Source organism: Amblyomma maculatum, chromosome 3 (assembly GCF_055883805.1).
Source record: "Amblyomma maculatum isolate TAMU_Amacu chromosome 3, ASM5588380v1, whole genome shotgun sequence".
In the NCBI taxonomy this organism is placed as follows: domain Eukaryota; kingdom Metazoa; phylum Arthropoda; class Arachnida; order Ixodida; family Ixodidae; genus Amblyomma; species Amblyomma maculatum.
This window is the reverse complement of record NC_139346.1, coordinates 113,946,292-113,964,172: the sequence shown is the minus strand read 5'-3', so window position 1 is coordinate 113,964,172 and position 17,881 is coordinate 113,946,292. Positions and strand designations below refer to the sequence as shown.

Here is a 17,881-nt window from a genome sequence, read left to right as displayed (position 1 = left end):
ACCGTGGGGAAGATAGTAGAGATAACAATGCCGATTCATTTAGTTGTTAATGGTACTGAGAACGAACGTGATGCACATTGCAGCCGCAACGCTCAGGCTTTTGCATTAATGGAGAGTAGATTCAACAGTGCTCTCGAATTTTTTAATTTTATTTACATTAGGCAGTGAAATTCCTAAAACGCCTTGTAGTGTTCATGCCTTGAAATATAAAGCTCTAAAATTATATGTTTACATCAGATGCAAACCAGCATCGTCGTTTGCAAAAAAGATATGTACATCTAGCTCCGTCGCCTGTGACTATAACTAACTCCAGAAAACTGACAGTAACAAAAGTACCTCCGCCAGAAAGAAAATCATGTAAAATGCAGTTTGACTCATTTATTAATTGAGAATGTAATGCCATGGAGTCGTCTTCATTGCCTATGCCATTCGATCACTGAGACAAATGCGCTTGCTCTAAAGATTCCCACGTGCTTTTTTCGTTTTAAATGGCGCCAGCGAAAATTTCAGGGCCAGCTTACGTTCCTCCATGCTTGGGGCATGTACTGAGCGCTGATTGTTCGATTTCTCAAGAATCACTTGCGGGAGATACTGGACGGCCGCAATGCTTAGAAGTGTCATCAAGGTCGCATACATGTTGAAGTAGATACTTTCTGGTTTGCTTTTCAGCTTAGCGATGAATATTCCCACGAACGACCCCATGCCACCGAAGAAAACCGACAGGCTCACTCCTGCGCTACGAATTTTGGTGGGAAAAACGTCTGCGACATAGCACAATACAATGCTCGTAGCGCCACCGGCGACAGCCTCTATTCCGACGTGCACAAGATCAGCCACCACACTGTCGCCGCTGAGCAGCACTAAGAACTTCGTCACTGCGCCGCAGCACGTAATGGCGAGAACTGCACACAGAGTCTCGCGGATGCCATAGCGGTTGGCTGCCACTATTATAAACCCGTAAACGCTCGTCGACAAAACAATGTACACTCCAAGCCAAAAGTACTCGGATCGATTGTCAGTGACGATTGCGCCAAAGTAGACGCTGGTCAGCGTAAACCTTGCGAAGAAGGCTGCCACAGCACGCCGTCGCATTCTGATGGTCTCGTGGATGTACTCTGAAGCAGAACAGATGGAAGCCCGTTCAGAGCCGTCTTTTAACTTCAACAACTTTCGGCGCATTACTGCGAAGTCTACGCGGACTTTGTCTAGGTCCTGGCCATTAGTCTTGGCAGCCCGTAGCACGCCCTCCTCCGCTTCACGTAGCTTCCACTTCGCGAGAAGCCAGGCGGGGGACTCCTCTAGCGATAAGCTCCATACAGCGAAGATTAACACCGGAGTGATCATAAGTCCATGAGCGAGAATCCATGATGGTCGAAGAAGCGATATAAGGTCCACGATAGGCGGCACTAGGATGCTAGGAACAGCGGACTGAAGCAGCAGGAACTGCCAGCGCCATGCAGGACCCGTCCCCTCGTACAGCAGAATGAAGGTGACGATGAAAGCCCCGCTTGCGGCCGCTATGGCCAGGACGCGGTTGATGACGAAGAATGTGAACGTCCTTGCCACACTGCACCCGATCATGGAGAAGACCACGACGAATGCACAGACGATTGCCACGGGCTTCCTGCCTACGCGGTCGGACGCGAACCCCGCCGCGGGCGCCAGGATCGTGTAACCGAGGGTAGTAAAAAGCAACGACAACGGGTACAGGAACTGGCGGTTGCACACGAGGTCGAACCGACTGGCTACGCTGTCGCCCTTGTCACCGATGTCATATTCCCAGCTGTGGCAGGCGACCAGGGTCCTGTTTGTCGAATCTGGGTTCTGCGCGAAAGAAAAGCCAATCATTAATTGTGTGGGCAGTTAAAGCACTATGGACACTTCACCCTTGGTTGAATTGTATTCAGTGCGATAATATAATTAATATTCTTTGCATACAACAGGTAAATAATTTATAGAAATGTTTCTGTTCTCATCTGTTGAGGCTTTGTTTGAACAGCCGAGTGATGGCTATAGCGTTGAAGCTGAGTCTGCAGGTGACATGAGGGGCGCAAAAACAGCGGCATAGCCTCTCCACCGCTGTAATAATTTCCAGTAAACTAGATCCGGCCTAACACAAAAGCAATCGCAACACGCGACCATATATAGCACGTTGTTTATTCCTCACAGGACCTATACTCCAATTTGACGTCATAGCCATCGCTCGGCGATTGAAACCGAAATTTGTGACAAAAAACAACAACCAATACAACAAACATTTAATTGCAAAGTTTAACGTTCGTATGCTGAAGACATGTTATTCCGCTTACTGTACTGTTCTGCGTACCATTAGCAAGAAGACCAATGCAACCTGTTATAGTGTACACGCTCTTTATGTTACATCCTTATGAGTATGACGGGCCCGCGTTAAAGTATAATGTGTGCAGTTCGGCTTTGCGCAATCTGGTTCGCGTGCCGGTAGGTGTTAGGAAGGCGTATCCATTTCCTAATAATACCAGTTTAAAGCAGAAAACACATCTTACACACCTTACAGGCAATTTTAAGTGCTGTGCCGAAGTTTAGCCCAATATGTGACAAAGCCCGTTTTATAAGTGTATCATTCACAAACAATTCTAAAAGATATGGCACTGGCTCCTCACGTTTACAGCTATGTAACGATTTCAACGGAAACAAAGCCACATAGGGCAAGGCACAAAAACACTTTCATAGCTTAATCCTGTAATTAATTTCAAGTTGCCCGGGACATGTGTTAACTCGCAGTGTTGCCCCATAATGAGCAGAACTGATTTTCTTTTTGAAATTGTGTAATTGGTCTATTGTTGATTTTTTGCCTTTTTTTCTTCCTCTCACCGAGCGCATGTTTTCCAGTAGGTAAACTCACACGCAGCGCTTCCCAGAAGCACAAGAAACGGCCACGATGGCACAATATAATAAGAAATATGCAGTGTCCAGGAAACGCATCAACTGTGCTACTGGAAGCCTCGGAACGACTGTCCTGACACGCTGGAATGCTACGAATGGGCAGCGGAAATCCGGACAATATGAACCACGCTTGTAGCAGATAATAGTTCTCGACGAGCTTTTCTCCATGTAGCCCGGTTAGCTAACCTCGCACAAAGCTTGGTTTTGATGAGGTCCAAGAAGATAATGTTTATATACCTGATTTTTTACTTATCGCGATCTGTTTATATGTGCGTTGCTTGCCTGTGTTCTATATTTAAAGCTTGGCAGTGGGACCTGCTGTTGAATAACGTTTTGCACTTCCCGCGTGCATTTTGTTTTTCACTCTAACTGATGAATTTATGAGCTTTTGAATTGTCTCAGAATATCTTTTTTTGTCACGTGCTGTCAGTTATATGGGTTAAAATTGTTGATCCAATGTTTTATTTGTTTGTTTTCGTTGGTCTTTAGAAGAAGAAAGTTTTGATAATATCTGCACTCTCAAAACTGCAACTACTGCCTTGGCCGTTGCCGACAGTTGAAACAAACAAGTAAAAATGTGGGGTTTCAGGGCAGCGTCTGGGATTTCACGGTGTGAGCAGCAACATAAACATAGGGTAAAGGTCACTAAAAATGAGATTTTAACTCTCTTTCTCTGCATCAGCATCATCATAATCAGCCTCATCGTACTCGTAGCAGGGCGAAGACCTGTTCTGTTTCATATTCTCCCAATTAGCACGGTCATAAACTAGCTTTATCCAATAGACTCCAGCCAACTTCCTAACCTTGTCCTCCCACCTAATTTTCTGCCGTCCCCTGCTACTCTTTCCTACCCCCGGAATTTGATTTTGTTACCTTTAATAACCGTCTCTTATACTCTTTTCGTGCTACACGTCAAGCCCATACCCTTTTGTTTGCCTTAATTTCTTCTAGAATATCATTCATTCGAGTAAATTCTCTGGCCCACACTGCACGCTTCCTGTCTCTTAATGCTATAAGTACCATTTTCTGTTTCACAACTCTTCCTTGCCTTCACGTGAAGTTCAGCAGAATGCTTATAATGAAGAAGGCTTCTTTTTTCATAGTATTATAAACAATGCTAGTGAGGAAGCAATATCCGCTTTTTTTGCCGTCATTGAACGTTGGCAAAAGTCGCCGGTCACAGAGTAACGCTGCGAAGCAGCGCTAAAAACAACTTGAGTGTAGCATACCCAGCATATACTAAGGTGATGCTATGCCACGGAAAAAAAATTACGAGACACTTTGGCGACTAAAGTGGTGAAAGGCGAAAGCCTGAGGGCCGCATTCTGCTGCGCATTTGTTGCGAATGTGAAGGTGAATGGTATGCTTCGAGTAAAGAAGGTGACTACTGTTCCACATCCCCTCTCTTCTTTACAGAGTGGTACATGTGTCCGCGGTGAATTGTGACAGATGCGGCGCCTTTTCTATCCTGTAATTCAATTTCAAACACTTCTGATGCCTGCTTTACCAGCGCCTGGGTCTGCTTCTGATTGCGGGACGGCGTTCGAGGAAGCGGCAAATGAAAGGGCGCACGGACACCTGGATTGGACACCCGGTGGAGTCAGCTTCGTATATGCATGAATCGCCTTGTGACGTCATGACCTGTCCTGACGGTAAATCGCGCGCCCCTTGTCGAGCACAACCAGTATTTCATTGAACGCATTAAAGTTCATCGGCAACTTATAATTTGTCTACAGGAAAGTAAGGCGCAGTATCTGTCACTCGTGGAATCCCGCTCTCATTCTCACTGCAGACAAGGGGAATTATGAAGAGCGTTTCACAATCTGGGGCATGGCGCAGTGGTAAAGCGCTTGGCTGGGGATCGAAGGGAGGGAGGTTCGATCCCCGGTAGAAAACATGGTTTATGAATTTATATTTTAAGTATGGATTCAATGGTGATTGGGCACGAGACTTCTGGTCGGTCGCTTCGAATTTGGCGGCTGATGACGTCACTTCTCTGTCGACCAATCAGGTGCGCCGCTCGTGCGGATAGCTTTTGTCGACGACAGTATGAACTATTAAAGGCTTTCGCTGTAATATAAGGACTGGGTGAACATGTAGTTAAAGCTGTAGTTAAAGTTTTCAACTTGCAACTCCATTTTCCCACGGAGAGAAAGACAGAACTCTGTATCCGCAATTATACTGCTGGCTGGTCACTTCTGGCAGGATACCAGTCGAGTGCGTCAGGTAAGCTGCTAGCTTTCGCTCTCATATGTATGTATAACTTTATTAGGGAGCCGGCAAATTTAATGTCAGTAAGGGGGTGGACTAAACGAAAAAAAAAAAACGAAGAATGAACAGCAGTTTCAGAAATGCGTGTTAAAAGGTTATAATCGAAGAGGAGTGTAAGCGCATTTCCTTAAAAGCGAGGAAAGGGCCGAGTGTTATAACCGAAAAGGATTTGTCTCCTACTGCTTGTTTTAAGGCGAAATTCTTTCTAGGCTCGTGGAACGAAATCCTGTGCGCGAGAAGTGCGCGTGATCTGTGTGTCAGGACTGTGTACGATATCTGCGCATCGCATCTTCGCGCTTACGTGTTACTTGACAATCATCCTGATGATGTCACCAGGAAAGAAAAAAATCCTGACTCAAGCGGGAATTGAACCTCTATACCTCGGATCTCCAGGCAGGCACCTAATCACCTGCGCCACGCCCAGGATCATGGAACGCACACCATAATTCTTGTCTACCGTGAGAATGATAGTAGCGATGAGAATGACGCTGTAATAAGCGATAATGACAGTGATGGCAGTAACAATGATAATGACGGTGCATTTAGTTGACAACGATAATGAGAGCAAACTTGATGCACCCTGTGCAGCAGCAACGTTTTGCTTCGGCTTTCGCATTCCTGCAGTGTAGATTCCACATTGCTCTCGCATATTATTTTGTGTATGAGGACGGCTTCCTTTAGAAGTGCTATGTAGAGCAGGACAGTGTGATAGCAGTACATAGTTTTTATTCCCCTTACAAGCTACGCTGAAGTCGCCACCAGAGCCATCAAGTCCAGCGGCTTGACTGAAACTGCATATAGCGATTATACGCAGCCATATTTTTGATAGGCTGTAGGGTGGCCTTGCGACAGTCTTGAGTCTACTGGCGGAGATATATATTGCGTGGCTAGACACAAAATTACTGTTGTTCCCAATCTAAATTATGGCTTTCGCACCATAATGCCAACCTGTCGCTTGAGATAACGTGAGCATTCAACCGCGCCACAGGAGTTTTGCGCTAGTTGTTGCGCGCTTAAGACAGCGCTTGCATAGGGACGGCGCACCTAGGAACCAACCCGGCCGGACGCTCTGCACATCAGCTCCGTCGACAGGTGCGTTGTTTTCCCGCCATATGTTCCATAGCGGCCTAGAGTTATCTGACAAGCTACATAAGTGCTCGATAATCTCCTACAAACCGCTCAAGACGAGCCTAAAACGGACTTTCGCTATTTGTTAACTGGCTCAGTGCGGCGCCGGTAGCAGCCATGTTAAGCCTGACAACAGCGTCTTCCAGTGCACTATCCGCACAGCGGGATGTAACATGCAGATCACCGTGGAAGGACGACCCATCACGAAACAAAAAGCGCATTCTAAATAATGACTTAAAGCTCTCCATGGCTCGTACAAGACCAGTTCAGCTAAGAGAGCAGAAGCCCGACAAGTCCGCCCGCAACAGCTTCATAATGTGACAGGAGAGGCTCCCCATGGCACTCGGAACGCGTCGACAAATGCATCCACGCCGACGGAAGCGCGGCTACAACACATTCACTGCACGCAACAAAAGCAGCGCGCGTCGCAGCCCAACGCAGCAAACAACCCCCATCACTTCCTTAAGAAGCACTTCGTGTGATTTTCCGCCCTCACGGTGAGCTTCAATAGATCGAATCCCAGGCATCAAACTACGAAACGCTATCCAGAAACAGATGAAGACTCTGCTTCCCTCAGACGCCTTTCTCCGGGTCCACCCTACGAACCACACATTCACGGTGGCCACCTCGGACACCGAACTTGCTCTGCGTCTGTCTCAGATCACCTCCCTCAATATTGATGTGAAACAACATCCATGTGCGGCGCACACAGCCCCCTGGAGCCACCCGTGGTGTCATCTCACAATCTTACTGTCAAGAAACGCGTGCGGAAGTCTACCACCCCATCGTGCAAGGTAAACCCAACTGCAAGATCTCGGCCGCTAGGCGGATGGGGAAGATTAGCTCTATACTCATTAGATTTCACGAAGATTACGTCCCTTATTCCGTCAACTACATGAGCACAATATACAGCTGCACCCCTTACAGAGGCAGCCCGAACGCCTACACCAACTGCAGGCAGCCTGGACACAGATATGACGTCTGCCATCCGCCTAAGGCTAACCTCTGCCCGCGATGCGCCTCGACGCCACAGAAGAACAAACAGCGCGACGCTTTGAGAATTTAGAGGAGCGTATGGCGATCCTCGACAGTCACCAGTACAGACGTTGAAAGACAAAAGCTCCAAAACATCATAACACACCTCTCACTCCTGCTGCACAAAACACCCCATTCCTACCCAAGACATACTCCATATTTCCACTGTTCAGGATCATCCCCCTCCTGTTGCAGGTTCCATTATGCCTATAATCCATGCTGGCGAAACCTAGTTCAATAATAACTGTATGGCAGTGGAACTGGCGGCCCTGAAGTCCTGGCTCTACAGGAACCTACCAATCCTGTAACCCTCCCAGGTTATGTCCCATTACTTCCTCAATCAGCCGTGCTATTTAATGTTGCCTTTCTAATTAGGCGCTCACTCCCTATTATAACTCATACGTTAGCCATACCAGACCTCGACCATCTCCTCCTGGAATTGGTCCCTCAGCATACACAGGCGAAGAGCCTTTTCATTCTCAATATATATAGTCACCCAAAACATCTACATACCAACTTCGATCGTCTTTCACGCTGGTCAAACGAACTGCCAACAAGTGTTCTCTCCTGATTATGGGTGATTTTAACTCACCGCATGACGCATGGGGATACTCACGTGATTCCCCAAAAGGCCGCAGAGTATGGCTCGCTGCGCAACAGGCAGGGCTCTCTCTCGTCACTGACCTCACTTACGTCACACGTATCGGAAATAGTGTGTGTAAAGCATGGGGATACTGACGTGATTCCCCAAAAGGGCCGCATAGCATGGCTTGCTGCGCAATAGGCATGGCTCTCTCTCATTACTGACCCCACGTACCCACACGTATCGGCAATAGTGCGTGTAAAGACACCACACCAGATCTTACCTTCACTTACTGGCTCCCAGCAGCTACTTGGTGCAGCACCAGAGTTCCTAAGCAGTGATCACTGCATCCCTGAAATCCTACTTAACACTCATCTTCCTACCGTCCACCTAGGACATCCACTCTCACCAAGTGGGATTCCCTTCGTAAATGCAGATCAACCAGGACAGCTGCTCCAATCACCGACATCACTGCTTGGACTGCACAATTACAGAAGGATGTCCAGGCAGCCACACGAAAACTTCCTATTGACTGCCTCAGTGACATGGTTGATGTTCGCCCTCTACTTCTCTGGGAAGCTAAAACTAGTCTTGAAAAACACTGGCAATGTCAAAGATGGAACAGGACGCTCCGCTGCAGGCTAAGCCGACTAAACAAAGACATAGAAACACACGCAGCTACGCTTTCGAGGCAAAACTGGAAATCCCTATGCAACCGTCTTGATGGTAACATGAGCCTGCCTCAAACATGGAACCTCTTCCGACATCTCATAGACCCGTCTCAATCTATGACACTACAGAGACAACCTCAAAAAACTACTTCACATTTCCCCCACACCGCCATCAGAGTTACTTGAGGACCTCAAGGATACGTACTTTAAACTTTACCAACCAATGTCCCATCCGGAATATAAAGGGCTCCCTAATGACCTTCTAAGTCTGCCTATCACTGAAGCGGAAGTAATGGCAGAAATTCAGAACCTAAATACTTCCTCAGCTCCCGGGTTAGACGTTATAACCAATAAAATTCTGCGCAACTTAGACACCCCATCCATAATCGCCCTAACCAATTACTTTAATGAATGCTGGCAACAAGGCACTGTGCCGGCCCAGTAGGAGGGAAAAGAGGTATTTACACCAAAACCAGGCAAACCGCTTCTCCCCAGCAATCTTCGACCTATTTCTCTCACTTCTTCTGTCCGAAAAGTAATGGAGCATGTCATTCATACACTACTAAGCAGCTTTCAACGGGAGCTCCTACCCAACTACATGTTTAGTTTCCATCCGGATCTGGCCACTCGAGGTGTTTTCCTACAGTTAAAGCACCATATCCTTGATGCAAAAACTCGAGATACGCGAGCCATCTTGGAGTCGACCTCACCAAAGCATTTGATAATGTAACACACTTTGCCATTCTTAATAATCTACAAACGCTACAAGTTGGCAGCCACATGTACAACTACATAAGGGTCTTCCTCAGCAACCGAACAACGACTCTCACACTGGGCCCTCATAGCTTCCAAACATCAAGCTCGGTGCTCGGGAAACACCTCAAGGAGCGGTCCTATCACCGACTAACATTGCCCTTATTCATCTCCCGGTGGGCTCGGTGGCTACGCTCCCGCGCAGTTCACTAACCCATTCGCATTCATCATGCAGGTGTTCACGTTCACTGCCAACGCGCTGTTCGCCGCACTGCTAGCCCTCTCTCCAGCTACTGTTCAGCCTGTGGCCTCGTGCTACAGCGACTACGCCGCCCTGTCCTCTTATCCACCCGGAACCGAAGCTACGTCATGTCCGACGGAGCCCGTGCCAGAATACCGTTCCCCGGAAGACAACTGGAAAGCCTCATCAATCAGCAGCCGATATAAAAGATCATCAACCTTCTGTGCTTCTCTGTGGGCTCGGTGGCTACGCTCCCGCGCAGTTCACTAACCCATTCGCATTCATCATGCAGGTTGGTGCCCAGTATTCTTTGCTTACAAAAAGATCTAGTAACTACTTCCTTATTCAGCTGCCGAGCCCACAGTGTTGCGTTTCCATTGTTGTTGAGTGTAGTAATGTTGTGCGCGCCTTACTACTTTTAGCAGGCGACATTGAACCCAATCCAGGTCCTAACACTACCGCAGCGGTACTTGCCGAATTAACAAATCTATCAGCCGGTCAGACTAAGCTAATTTCCGAAGTACTGGACGTTAAGAACCACATCATCTCAACTGACAATTCTATAGCTAGTCTGTCTAAGCGCATAGCCGATCTGGAGGGCCATATACTAGCCTTTTCGACATTGCAGAGTGAATTGAGCACAATTAAAGCTGAAAATGCTGCAATGGCCTCCAAGATTGACCTCTTGGAGGCACGGATCGATGACGCAGAAAATCGCTCACGTCGTAATAACCTCATATTTTATGGTATTCCCGATACTAACCCGTCCGAAAATTACGCAGACTCCGAAGAAATAGTTATCCAACATTGCCTCGCGAACATGAGCTTGGAAATCAGTCCAGAGAGCATTGAACGCGCTCATCGCCTTGGGCGTTACACACCTAAACACACTCGTCCAATCATTGTTAAGTTTAATTCACACAAAATTAAAAGCACAATACTCTCGAATGGCCGTAAATTTAAAGACACCGACTTTAGCGTCGGTGAAGATTTCTAAAAGAAAGTCCGACACGCTAGAAAGCAGCTAATTGCGTTTGCTAATGCAAACTCCGCGAAATTCGCTTTAAACTTTAAGACTTTGCACATCGGTTCTAGGCGCTACATATTTGACGAAAGCTCGGAAACAGTACAAGAAATAGCTGCCGCCCATTCTCAGTCAGCAGCAGCCACCCAGTCTCAGTCAGATTAGCAATCATCCCGCCATACACCCGTTTCTGCCGAACACCCGCCGAACACCCGTTTCAATAATCGTCCCGTATCTAGCATCTCGTTTTCCGTTATATACACTAACATTCGCAGTTTTCTTTCCAAGCGGGAGCTTGTTTCTAGTCTCGTTTCATCATCAAGTAGTAATCTACTGATACTAACTGAAACCTGGCTGAACGGTGGCATCTCAGATAATGAAATATTTGCTGACTTGCCGAATTTTCAACTTTTTCGAAAAGACCGCAGCGAAGGACGCGGAGGGGGCGTGCTTATAGCTGTCAGCCAGGACCTTACATGTTCACTAATAAATGATTCTTCTGATTTAGAAATGTTATGGCTACACTGTCACGCTGCACCTAACACAGTCTTACTCGGTGTTTGTTACAGGCCCCCCCACAGCATTCCTGATTTTTCCCTCCAAATTAATAACACACTTAGTCGACTGATCACAAAGCACCCTAATTCGCACGTCTTCCTCTTTGGCGATTTTAATTTCCCGAATATTGATTGGCAAAACCATACCACACCCATAGCTAATAATAGCGCAGCAAGGGAATTCTTAGATTTTTGCAATAACATGAACCTCACTCAAGTTATACTAGAACCTACCCGCGTAACTAATAATTGCGCGAATATCCTAGATCTCTTATTAACAAATCACCCAGACAGTGTTCAGCCGATTACTTATCTGCCTGAAATCAGCGATCATAAAGTTATTCATGCTAACATCGTCCTCAAACCAACGCGCCGACGGAAACTCAATAAAACTATTCGCCTTTATGACAAAGGAAATTATGACATGATCAATAATGAACTCAATGCGTTTTTTCCAGTTTTTGCGTCACGTTTTCATTCTCAGTCGATTCAAGAAAATTGGTCGTTGTTCAAAAATAAACTAGAAATTCTAACCAATCAGTTCATTCCCCTCTTCAGTTTTCAGGAGAATTCCCATAAGCCGTGGTTTAATAAATCACTTAAGCGTTTCGAAAATAAGAAGAAGCGTCTTTACCGTTCAGCCAGGTTTCACGATACGAATTGCGCATGGGCAAAATATCGCGAAGCCGAAAAATCATATCTCTCCGCTATTCGTTACGCTAAACACACGTTTTTCTACTCAGACTTACCCAATCTGTTAAAAAGTAACCCGAGAAAATTTTGGCAAGTCATAAACCCATGTCATGCAACTGAGATAACGCTCTCAGATGAGTCAGGTGCAGTCTTCACTGAAGCCGAATGTGCCACCATCTTCAATGCTGCCTTCGCATCTGTATTTACTAACGAGACTGAAATGCCTTTTCCGATGTTACATTCACAAACAGGTTGTGCCATGCCACCAGTCATTTTCTTGTCATCAGGTATTTCGTCCTTAATAGAAACTGTGAAACTTTCATCTTCATCCGGTATTGACAATATTAACTCGAAGCTCCTGAAGAATACCAGGGATATTTCTGCCGAATTTTTATGCTTACTTTTCTCACAGTCACTCTCATCGGGACGAATGCCAGACGATTGGAAAAGTGGTAAGGTCGTTCCAGTCTTCAAATCAGGCAAAAGAATTCACCGCTAAATTACCGACCCATTTCTCTTACAAGCGTACCCTGCAAACTCATGGAACACGTCATTTACAGAAACGTCATGAGCTTCCTCGACTCTAACAACTTTTTTCACCCGTCACAACACGGTTTTAGAAAAGGTTACTCATGTGAAACACAGCTTGCCATTTTTCTTCATGATTTGCATGGTAATCTTGACACTAACCTGCAGACCGGTGCTATCTTCCTAGATTATGCAAAAGCGTTCGACAAGGTACCACACAAACGTTTACTACTAAAACTGTCATACTTGAACTTGCCTACCGATATTTTAAAATGGATAGAAGAATTCCTCACTAATCGCACGCAGTTTGTCACTATTAACGATCACAATTCTAACCCCATTCCTGTAACATCTGGTGTCCCTCAAGGCTCGGTACTCGGCCCCCTTCTCTTTTTAATTTATATTAATGACTTACCAGACAACATCAATTCTAAAATTTGATGTTTGCAGATGACTGCGTCATTTACCGCTCTGTTACTACTATTATTGACCAAACTTCTCTCCAGGACGACCTTAATCGCATTCAGGAATGGTGCGACGTTTGGTTAATGGAACTTAACCCACATAAATGTAAACGCATGTCTTTTCACCGCCGCGATAATCCACTTCATTTCCCATACGTAATTAGTAACATCCCTGTCCAGTCTTGTCTAACATATAAGTATTTAGGTGTCACCTTGTGTAACGACTTATCCTGGAGTGCACACATCACTAATATTATCTCAACTGCTAATAGAACACTAGGTTTCTTACGACGTCATCTCCGCCATGCCCCCGATCACGTAAAACTGCTAGCATACAAAACACTTGTCAGATCAAAATTAGAATATGCCTCACCTATTTGGAGCCCTCATCATGCTTACCTTATGAACGCACTTGAAGCAGTACAAAACAGAGCAGCCAGGTTCATTCATTCTTCATTTTCCTACGACATCAGTGTGTTAGGGTTGAAAGATAAATCAGGGTTATCACTCCTCTCAGTTCGTCGTCGTATCGCCAGCCTTTGCTTATTCTACAAATTTTATCACAGTTCACTTTCCTGCGCGCCCTACATCGTCCCGCCAACCCGCATATCTCATCGCACTTGTCATCCTTCCCAGGTTTCTCGTCCACGTGTCCGCACGGTTACTTTTGCAGCCTCATTTTTTCCCCGTATCATTGTTGACTGGAACGACCTTCCCAGAGACATTGCAGCCATCATGTGCTCCGCGACCTTCGCTGACAATCTTCATGCTCATTTTTCATCGTGTTAACACTTGCCGCCTACAATGATGTACCCACCCCTTATGTAATGCCCCTCACAGGGCCTTTAAGGAAAATAAATGAAATGAAATGAAAAAAACAACTTTGTGAGATTAAAGACATACGTTTCGCCCTTTATACGGATGACATTACTGTCTGGGAGAGTCGAGGCAGTGACGTCACCATAGAGATTCACCTTCAAACAGCCCTCAACACTATTGACACCTATGTGAAGGAGAGAGGCCTATCATGCTCACCGTCTAAATCTCAACTCTTCCTTTACCGACCCAAATCCACACATCATGATAGCCCATCTATCACTCTGACACTCGGTACACAACCGACTCCCGTAGTAACTGAAATCAGAGTACTAGGAATGAATCTCTACTACTATGGAGCACATGGAGATGTAATAAAAACAGTCCAGACTCATGCTCAGCAAACTACTCGGCTCATCCGTCATGTAGCACCTTTGAAAACAGGCCTTCATGAAAGAAATACACTTCGCCTCCCACAAGCATACGTTACCAGCAGAGTCGCATACGCTCTTCCATACTTACCCCTCACTAGCAAGGAACGCGATTGAGTGAATGCTTTACTCCGTAGTTGTACAAAAACAGCCCTGCGCCTTCCTCCCAGCACCTCAACACTCCGCTTACTCAAACTTGGGGCTCATAATACGTATGAGGAACTCTGTGAAGCCACGCTGACAGCCCAGACGGCCCGCCTTTCGCGTACACCAGCAGGTCGCGCACTGCTCTCTTCTCTACACATATGTCCGATTGGACTCCTATCTAAAAGCACCCCATTACCTCCTGCAATTCGCTCCAAAATTTCGGCTCCCCCCTTCCTAAAAACATGAACCCAGAACGGAACAGGAAACGCAGAACAGCCAAGGCGCAAGCCTTACACAGACAATAGGGAGAAGACGTCAGTATAACATATGTAGATGCGGCTACTTATGTAAACGCCCATCGTAAGGTAGTAGCAGTTACTAGCCATTGCGCTAGCCATGACATACACACACGCTTCAAAAATAATCTCGGATTATAAAACAGCTATCTTAGCTTGCCAATGGTTTAGTGTCCCCCAATACCAACGGTTTTTTGCTTTTTTGGCAACCCCGACAATCTGTTATTATTTGGACACTCGCGCATGCGGGCCTTCCCGGTAATAAGGAGGCTCACTCCCTGGCCCGAGGTCTCACTTTCCAGGCTGGAGAGGAACAGTCTTCCTCAGATGCCGGGGAGTGCCTGCTGTCCTTTCGTGACATCCTCACCTACCACCGTGAAAATAGGTCACGGGGCATGGTGGGCTCCGACTCACAAGTGTTTATGATGTAAGTACGTGCAGTGGGTCACTAACATGTGGCTGAGATCTAATATCTTGTTCAACTACCCAACCAAACATGAGCAGCACGTGGAAAGACGACTCACCTCCAAGGCCGGGTACAACATGGTGCACTTGCTGAAGCTGCCGTCGGCCTCGATGGGGAGAGAACGATTCTTCCATGCCTCCACGGGCAGATGGGCAAGATGGACGGGCGGCCGGCACCAGTGGTCCACGGGTCGGCTAATGAGGCTGTAAGATAGGAACTGGGTGATCGCTACTCCCACGCACAGGATCCCGGACACAAGCATGCGTCGCTGGTAAGGGCCGTGACCCAGAAGGATGCTGACGCCCTCCTGGAGCTCTGCCAGGCATGTAGGTCCACCTTTGCTGGGAGGAAAGTTGGAGATAGTCGTGGGTGCCTCGGCAGGTAGCTCTCCCTCGGTTTTCTGCTTCGCAGCGGGGGGAGTCGGTGCCATGTTGATCGTAGCACTCGCCCGCTCAAAATAATGTTTCTAGCTATTCCTGCTGAATTGCAGTGGCTAGCTCTGCAAGCTCTGCTACGGCTTCTTCTTCTTCTTCTTCTTCCCTCGTTGTAATGGCACATACCCACAGTGGGGGATTGGCCAGAATTCGTTGTAGGTGACATAATATTTTTGATAATGTCGATTTGACTGTATGATAAATAACCTAATAATTAGGAGCTAGTGTTGCTCAAATAATTTGAAATTTCGAGGCGATGTAATAGAAAGCAATGAAAAAAGGAATGAAATTGTAAATTACTAAAAATAATAATAATAAGAAAAAATACAATTCAGACAGATCAGCGCTAACACACAAATCTTCCAGTAGCAATATTATAATTATGAAGTAAGTCACACACCGGTTTTAGGGCATACCCTTTGACGGTTGTACCAAAGGAGAGGAGGACAGGAACTGTAAATGGCAATCCTAGTGAGCAAGAGGTATTTCTATGGCTCTTCTTGTTCTTCTTCTTCTACCTTGATAAATGGCACATACCCACGAACGTGGGTTGGGCATTGTTCAGCGTGAACTCCGAAATGTCCTACAGATAGTGAGTTAGTGTATTAAATAATTATGAACTAAGCAAAAACCTATCATTTAGGATCAAAGAATTGAATGACAGGAAAAAAAGAATACGAAGCGAAACTTTGGAAGTTGGCAAATTTGGTATTGAATTAGCAAGGAAATCTGTCCGTGGCTGTGATGTAGGTATAAAATAATGACAAATTTGAGGCAACGCAAATCCTTTTGCACTCGCACCGAAGTAGAGTAGAAGCGGAACCGACAACGTAAATCCCAATCGAGCTATTCCGCTATACCTGCACTAGCTCTTCTTCTGCTTCTTTCCTGCAATGGCATGGAACATAACCGCCACGGTTATTGGCCAGGATTTAAATCAGGACAAAGAAAGTAAGAATTATTTGTCAGAAACTCTTCATTATTGACGCAGAGTATATCGCTCATGCCAGTGTTCGTGCTCCTTCACCTTTCCATTTACCGTGACAGTATTAAGAGCCTCGTGTAGCAGAAAGGCCGGTGTCGGCGTTGATCTTGCAAAGCAAAGATCAGTAGAAGCACCAAAGAATAAAATGTTTGCGGAAGTCCGCAAAACGAAAACAGTTCTTTCGCAGTGAGAGGCGACCGCGCAACCATGCGCACTGAACAGCATTGCTTTTCTCCGAATAAAGATCGACCTAATGTATGCATTGCATTATGACAGTCAGCTAATGTTTAGTGCGTCATTAAAAAGAAACTAATTCGAAAGCATTAGCTAAGTTAGTAGCAAATGGCATTTCCCCTTTGCTTACCTGCGACGCCGCAGCGCTCACAGGGAAATTCCTTCGATCGATCATACGACGCTGCCCCCACAGATGGCGCGAGCCGCCGCCGGATTCAAAGGCTTATACATCCTTCCATCGTCTTCAAACCATTGGGGTTTAAGGAATGCAAATTTTAAGCGGGAAGGAATAACCAAACGGATGTTATCTGATTGATGGCTGAAATCAAAGCAGGAGGGAAATTTTAGCTGGCAATAAATACCAAAAAGGTGTGGTGTGTCGTGAGAAGTGTGTCGTTGTAAGGCTGAAGAGCGCGAGAAGAAAAGGCGAATGGGGCCAAATAACGCTATTGCGGTGAGCTCAAGCATCCTCCAATGTTTTCCTCTACTTATTCAAAAGGCGGTAGCCTAGCTCATCAATTTGATTACGAGCCAAATCCTTCCGCTTTCTTATCTTGTCTTCCTCAAAAGCACTTGCAGAGCGACGGACTTATTCCTTCGGAACAAAACAAGCCACTTGTAGGGCGGTTGATGTGACCTACACATCAGCTCTGGTTGCAGATCAATTATTATCTATGTAATAATATTAGTATTTTCATCACGGGCCGCAAATACGACGAAACGCTATGCCCTACGCTGAAGAGGTCCGGAGATCGGTGGTCCGGCAAACTTGCCCTCCTGACGCTTAGTCACGGGCGGCGTCTGGGGTGTCATGGTTTCACATGCCATTGAACCTGTTGAATTTTCTGCTGCCTCTTGTAGTCCACCCTCAAATTCCTCTTAGTGATATCTTGAATGCTCTTCTGTTTATCGGTGCTGAAAAGCTGCATAAGAGTCTGCATCATAATCGGTCTCTTCAATTGGTTGCAATTCGTTTCACGCTGCCCTTTTTAAATGTGCTGTGTCATCAGCCAAGCAAAATTATAAGGCACAATTAAATTTCTTTTTATCCGATACTAAGCACCAGAGTTCTCGCTTTCCTTTCTTGCGCGGGGCTAAATCTGCGCAGCAGGTAGTCTGTTGTTCATCTCTGGTGCTGAGACCTAGCGAGGCGGCTGATTTATTGAATACTGTTGGTCCCGGTCTAGAAATTCGCTTTTTGT

General features: G+C 46.2%; 2 protein-coding genes across 2 annotated transcripts in view; one reads left to right on the top strand and one right to left on the bottom strand.

Moving 5' to 3' along the window:
* Positions 1-17,881, top strand: part of LOC146195739 (organic anion transporter 3-like) — a 39,437-nt gene that overhangs the window by 9,204 nt on the left and 12,352 nt on the right. The window lies entirely within an intron of this gene.
* On the bottom strand, positions 370-15,456 carry LOC146195740 (carcinine transporter-like). The gene is made up of 2 exons (XM_084595969.1): positions 15,085-15,456; positions 370-1,824 (listed from the first exon to the last, which is right to left on the bottom strand). The coding sequence occupies exons 1-2, from the start codon at positions 15,454-15,456 to the stop codon at positions 457-459; spliced, it is 1,740 nt and encodes a 579-aa protein (XP_084452095.1). The 3' UTR covers positions 370-456.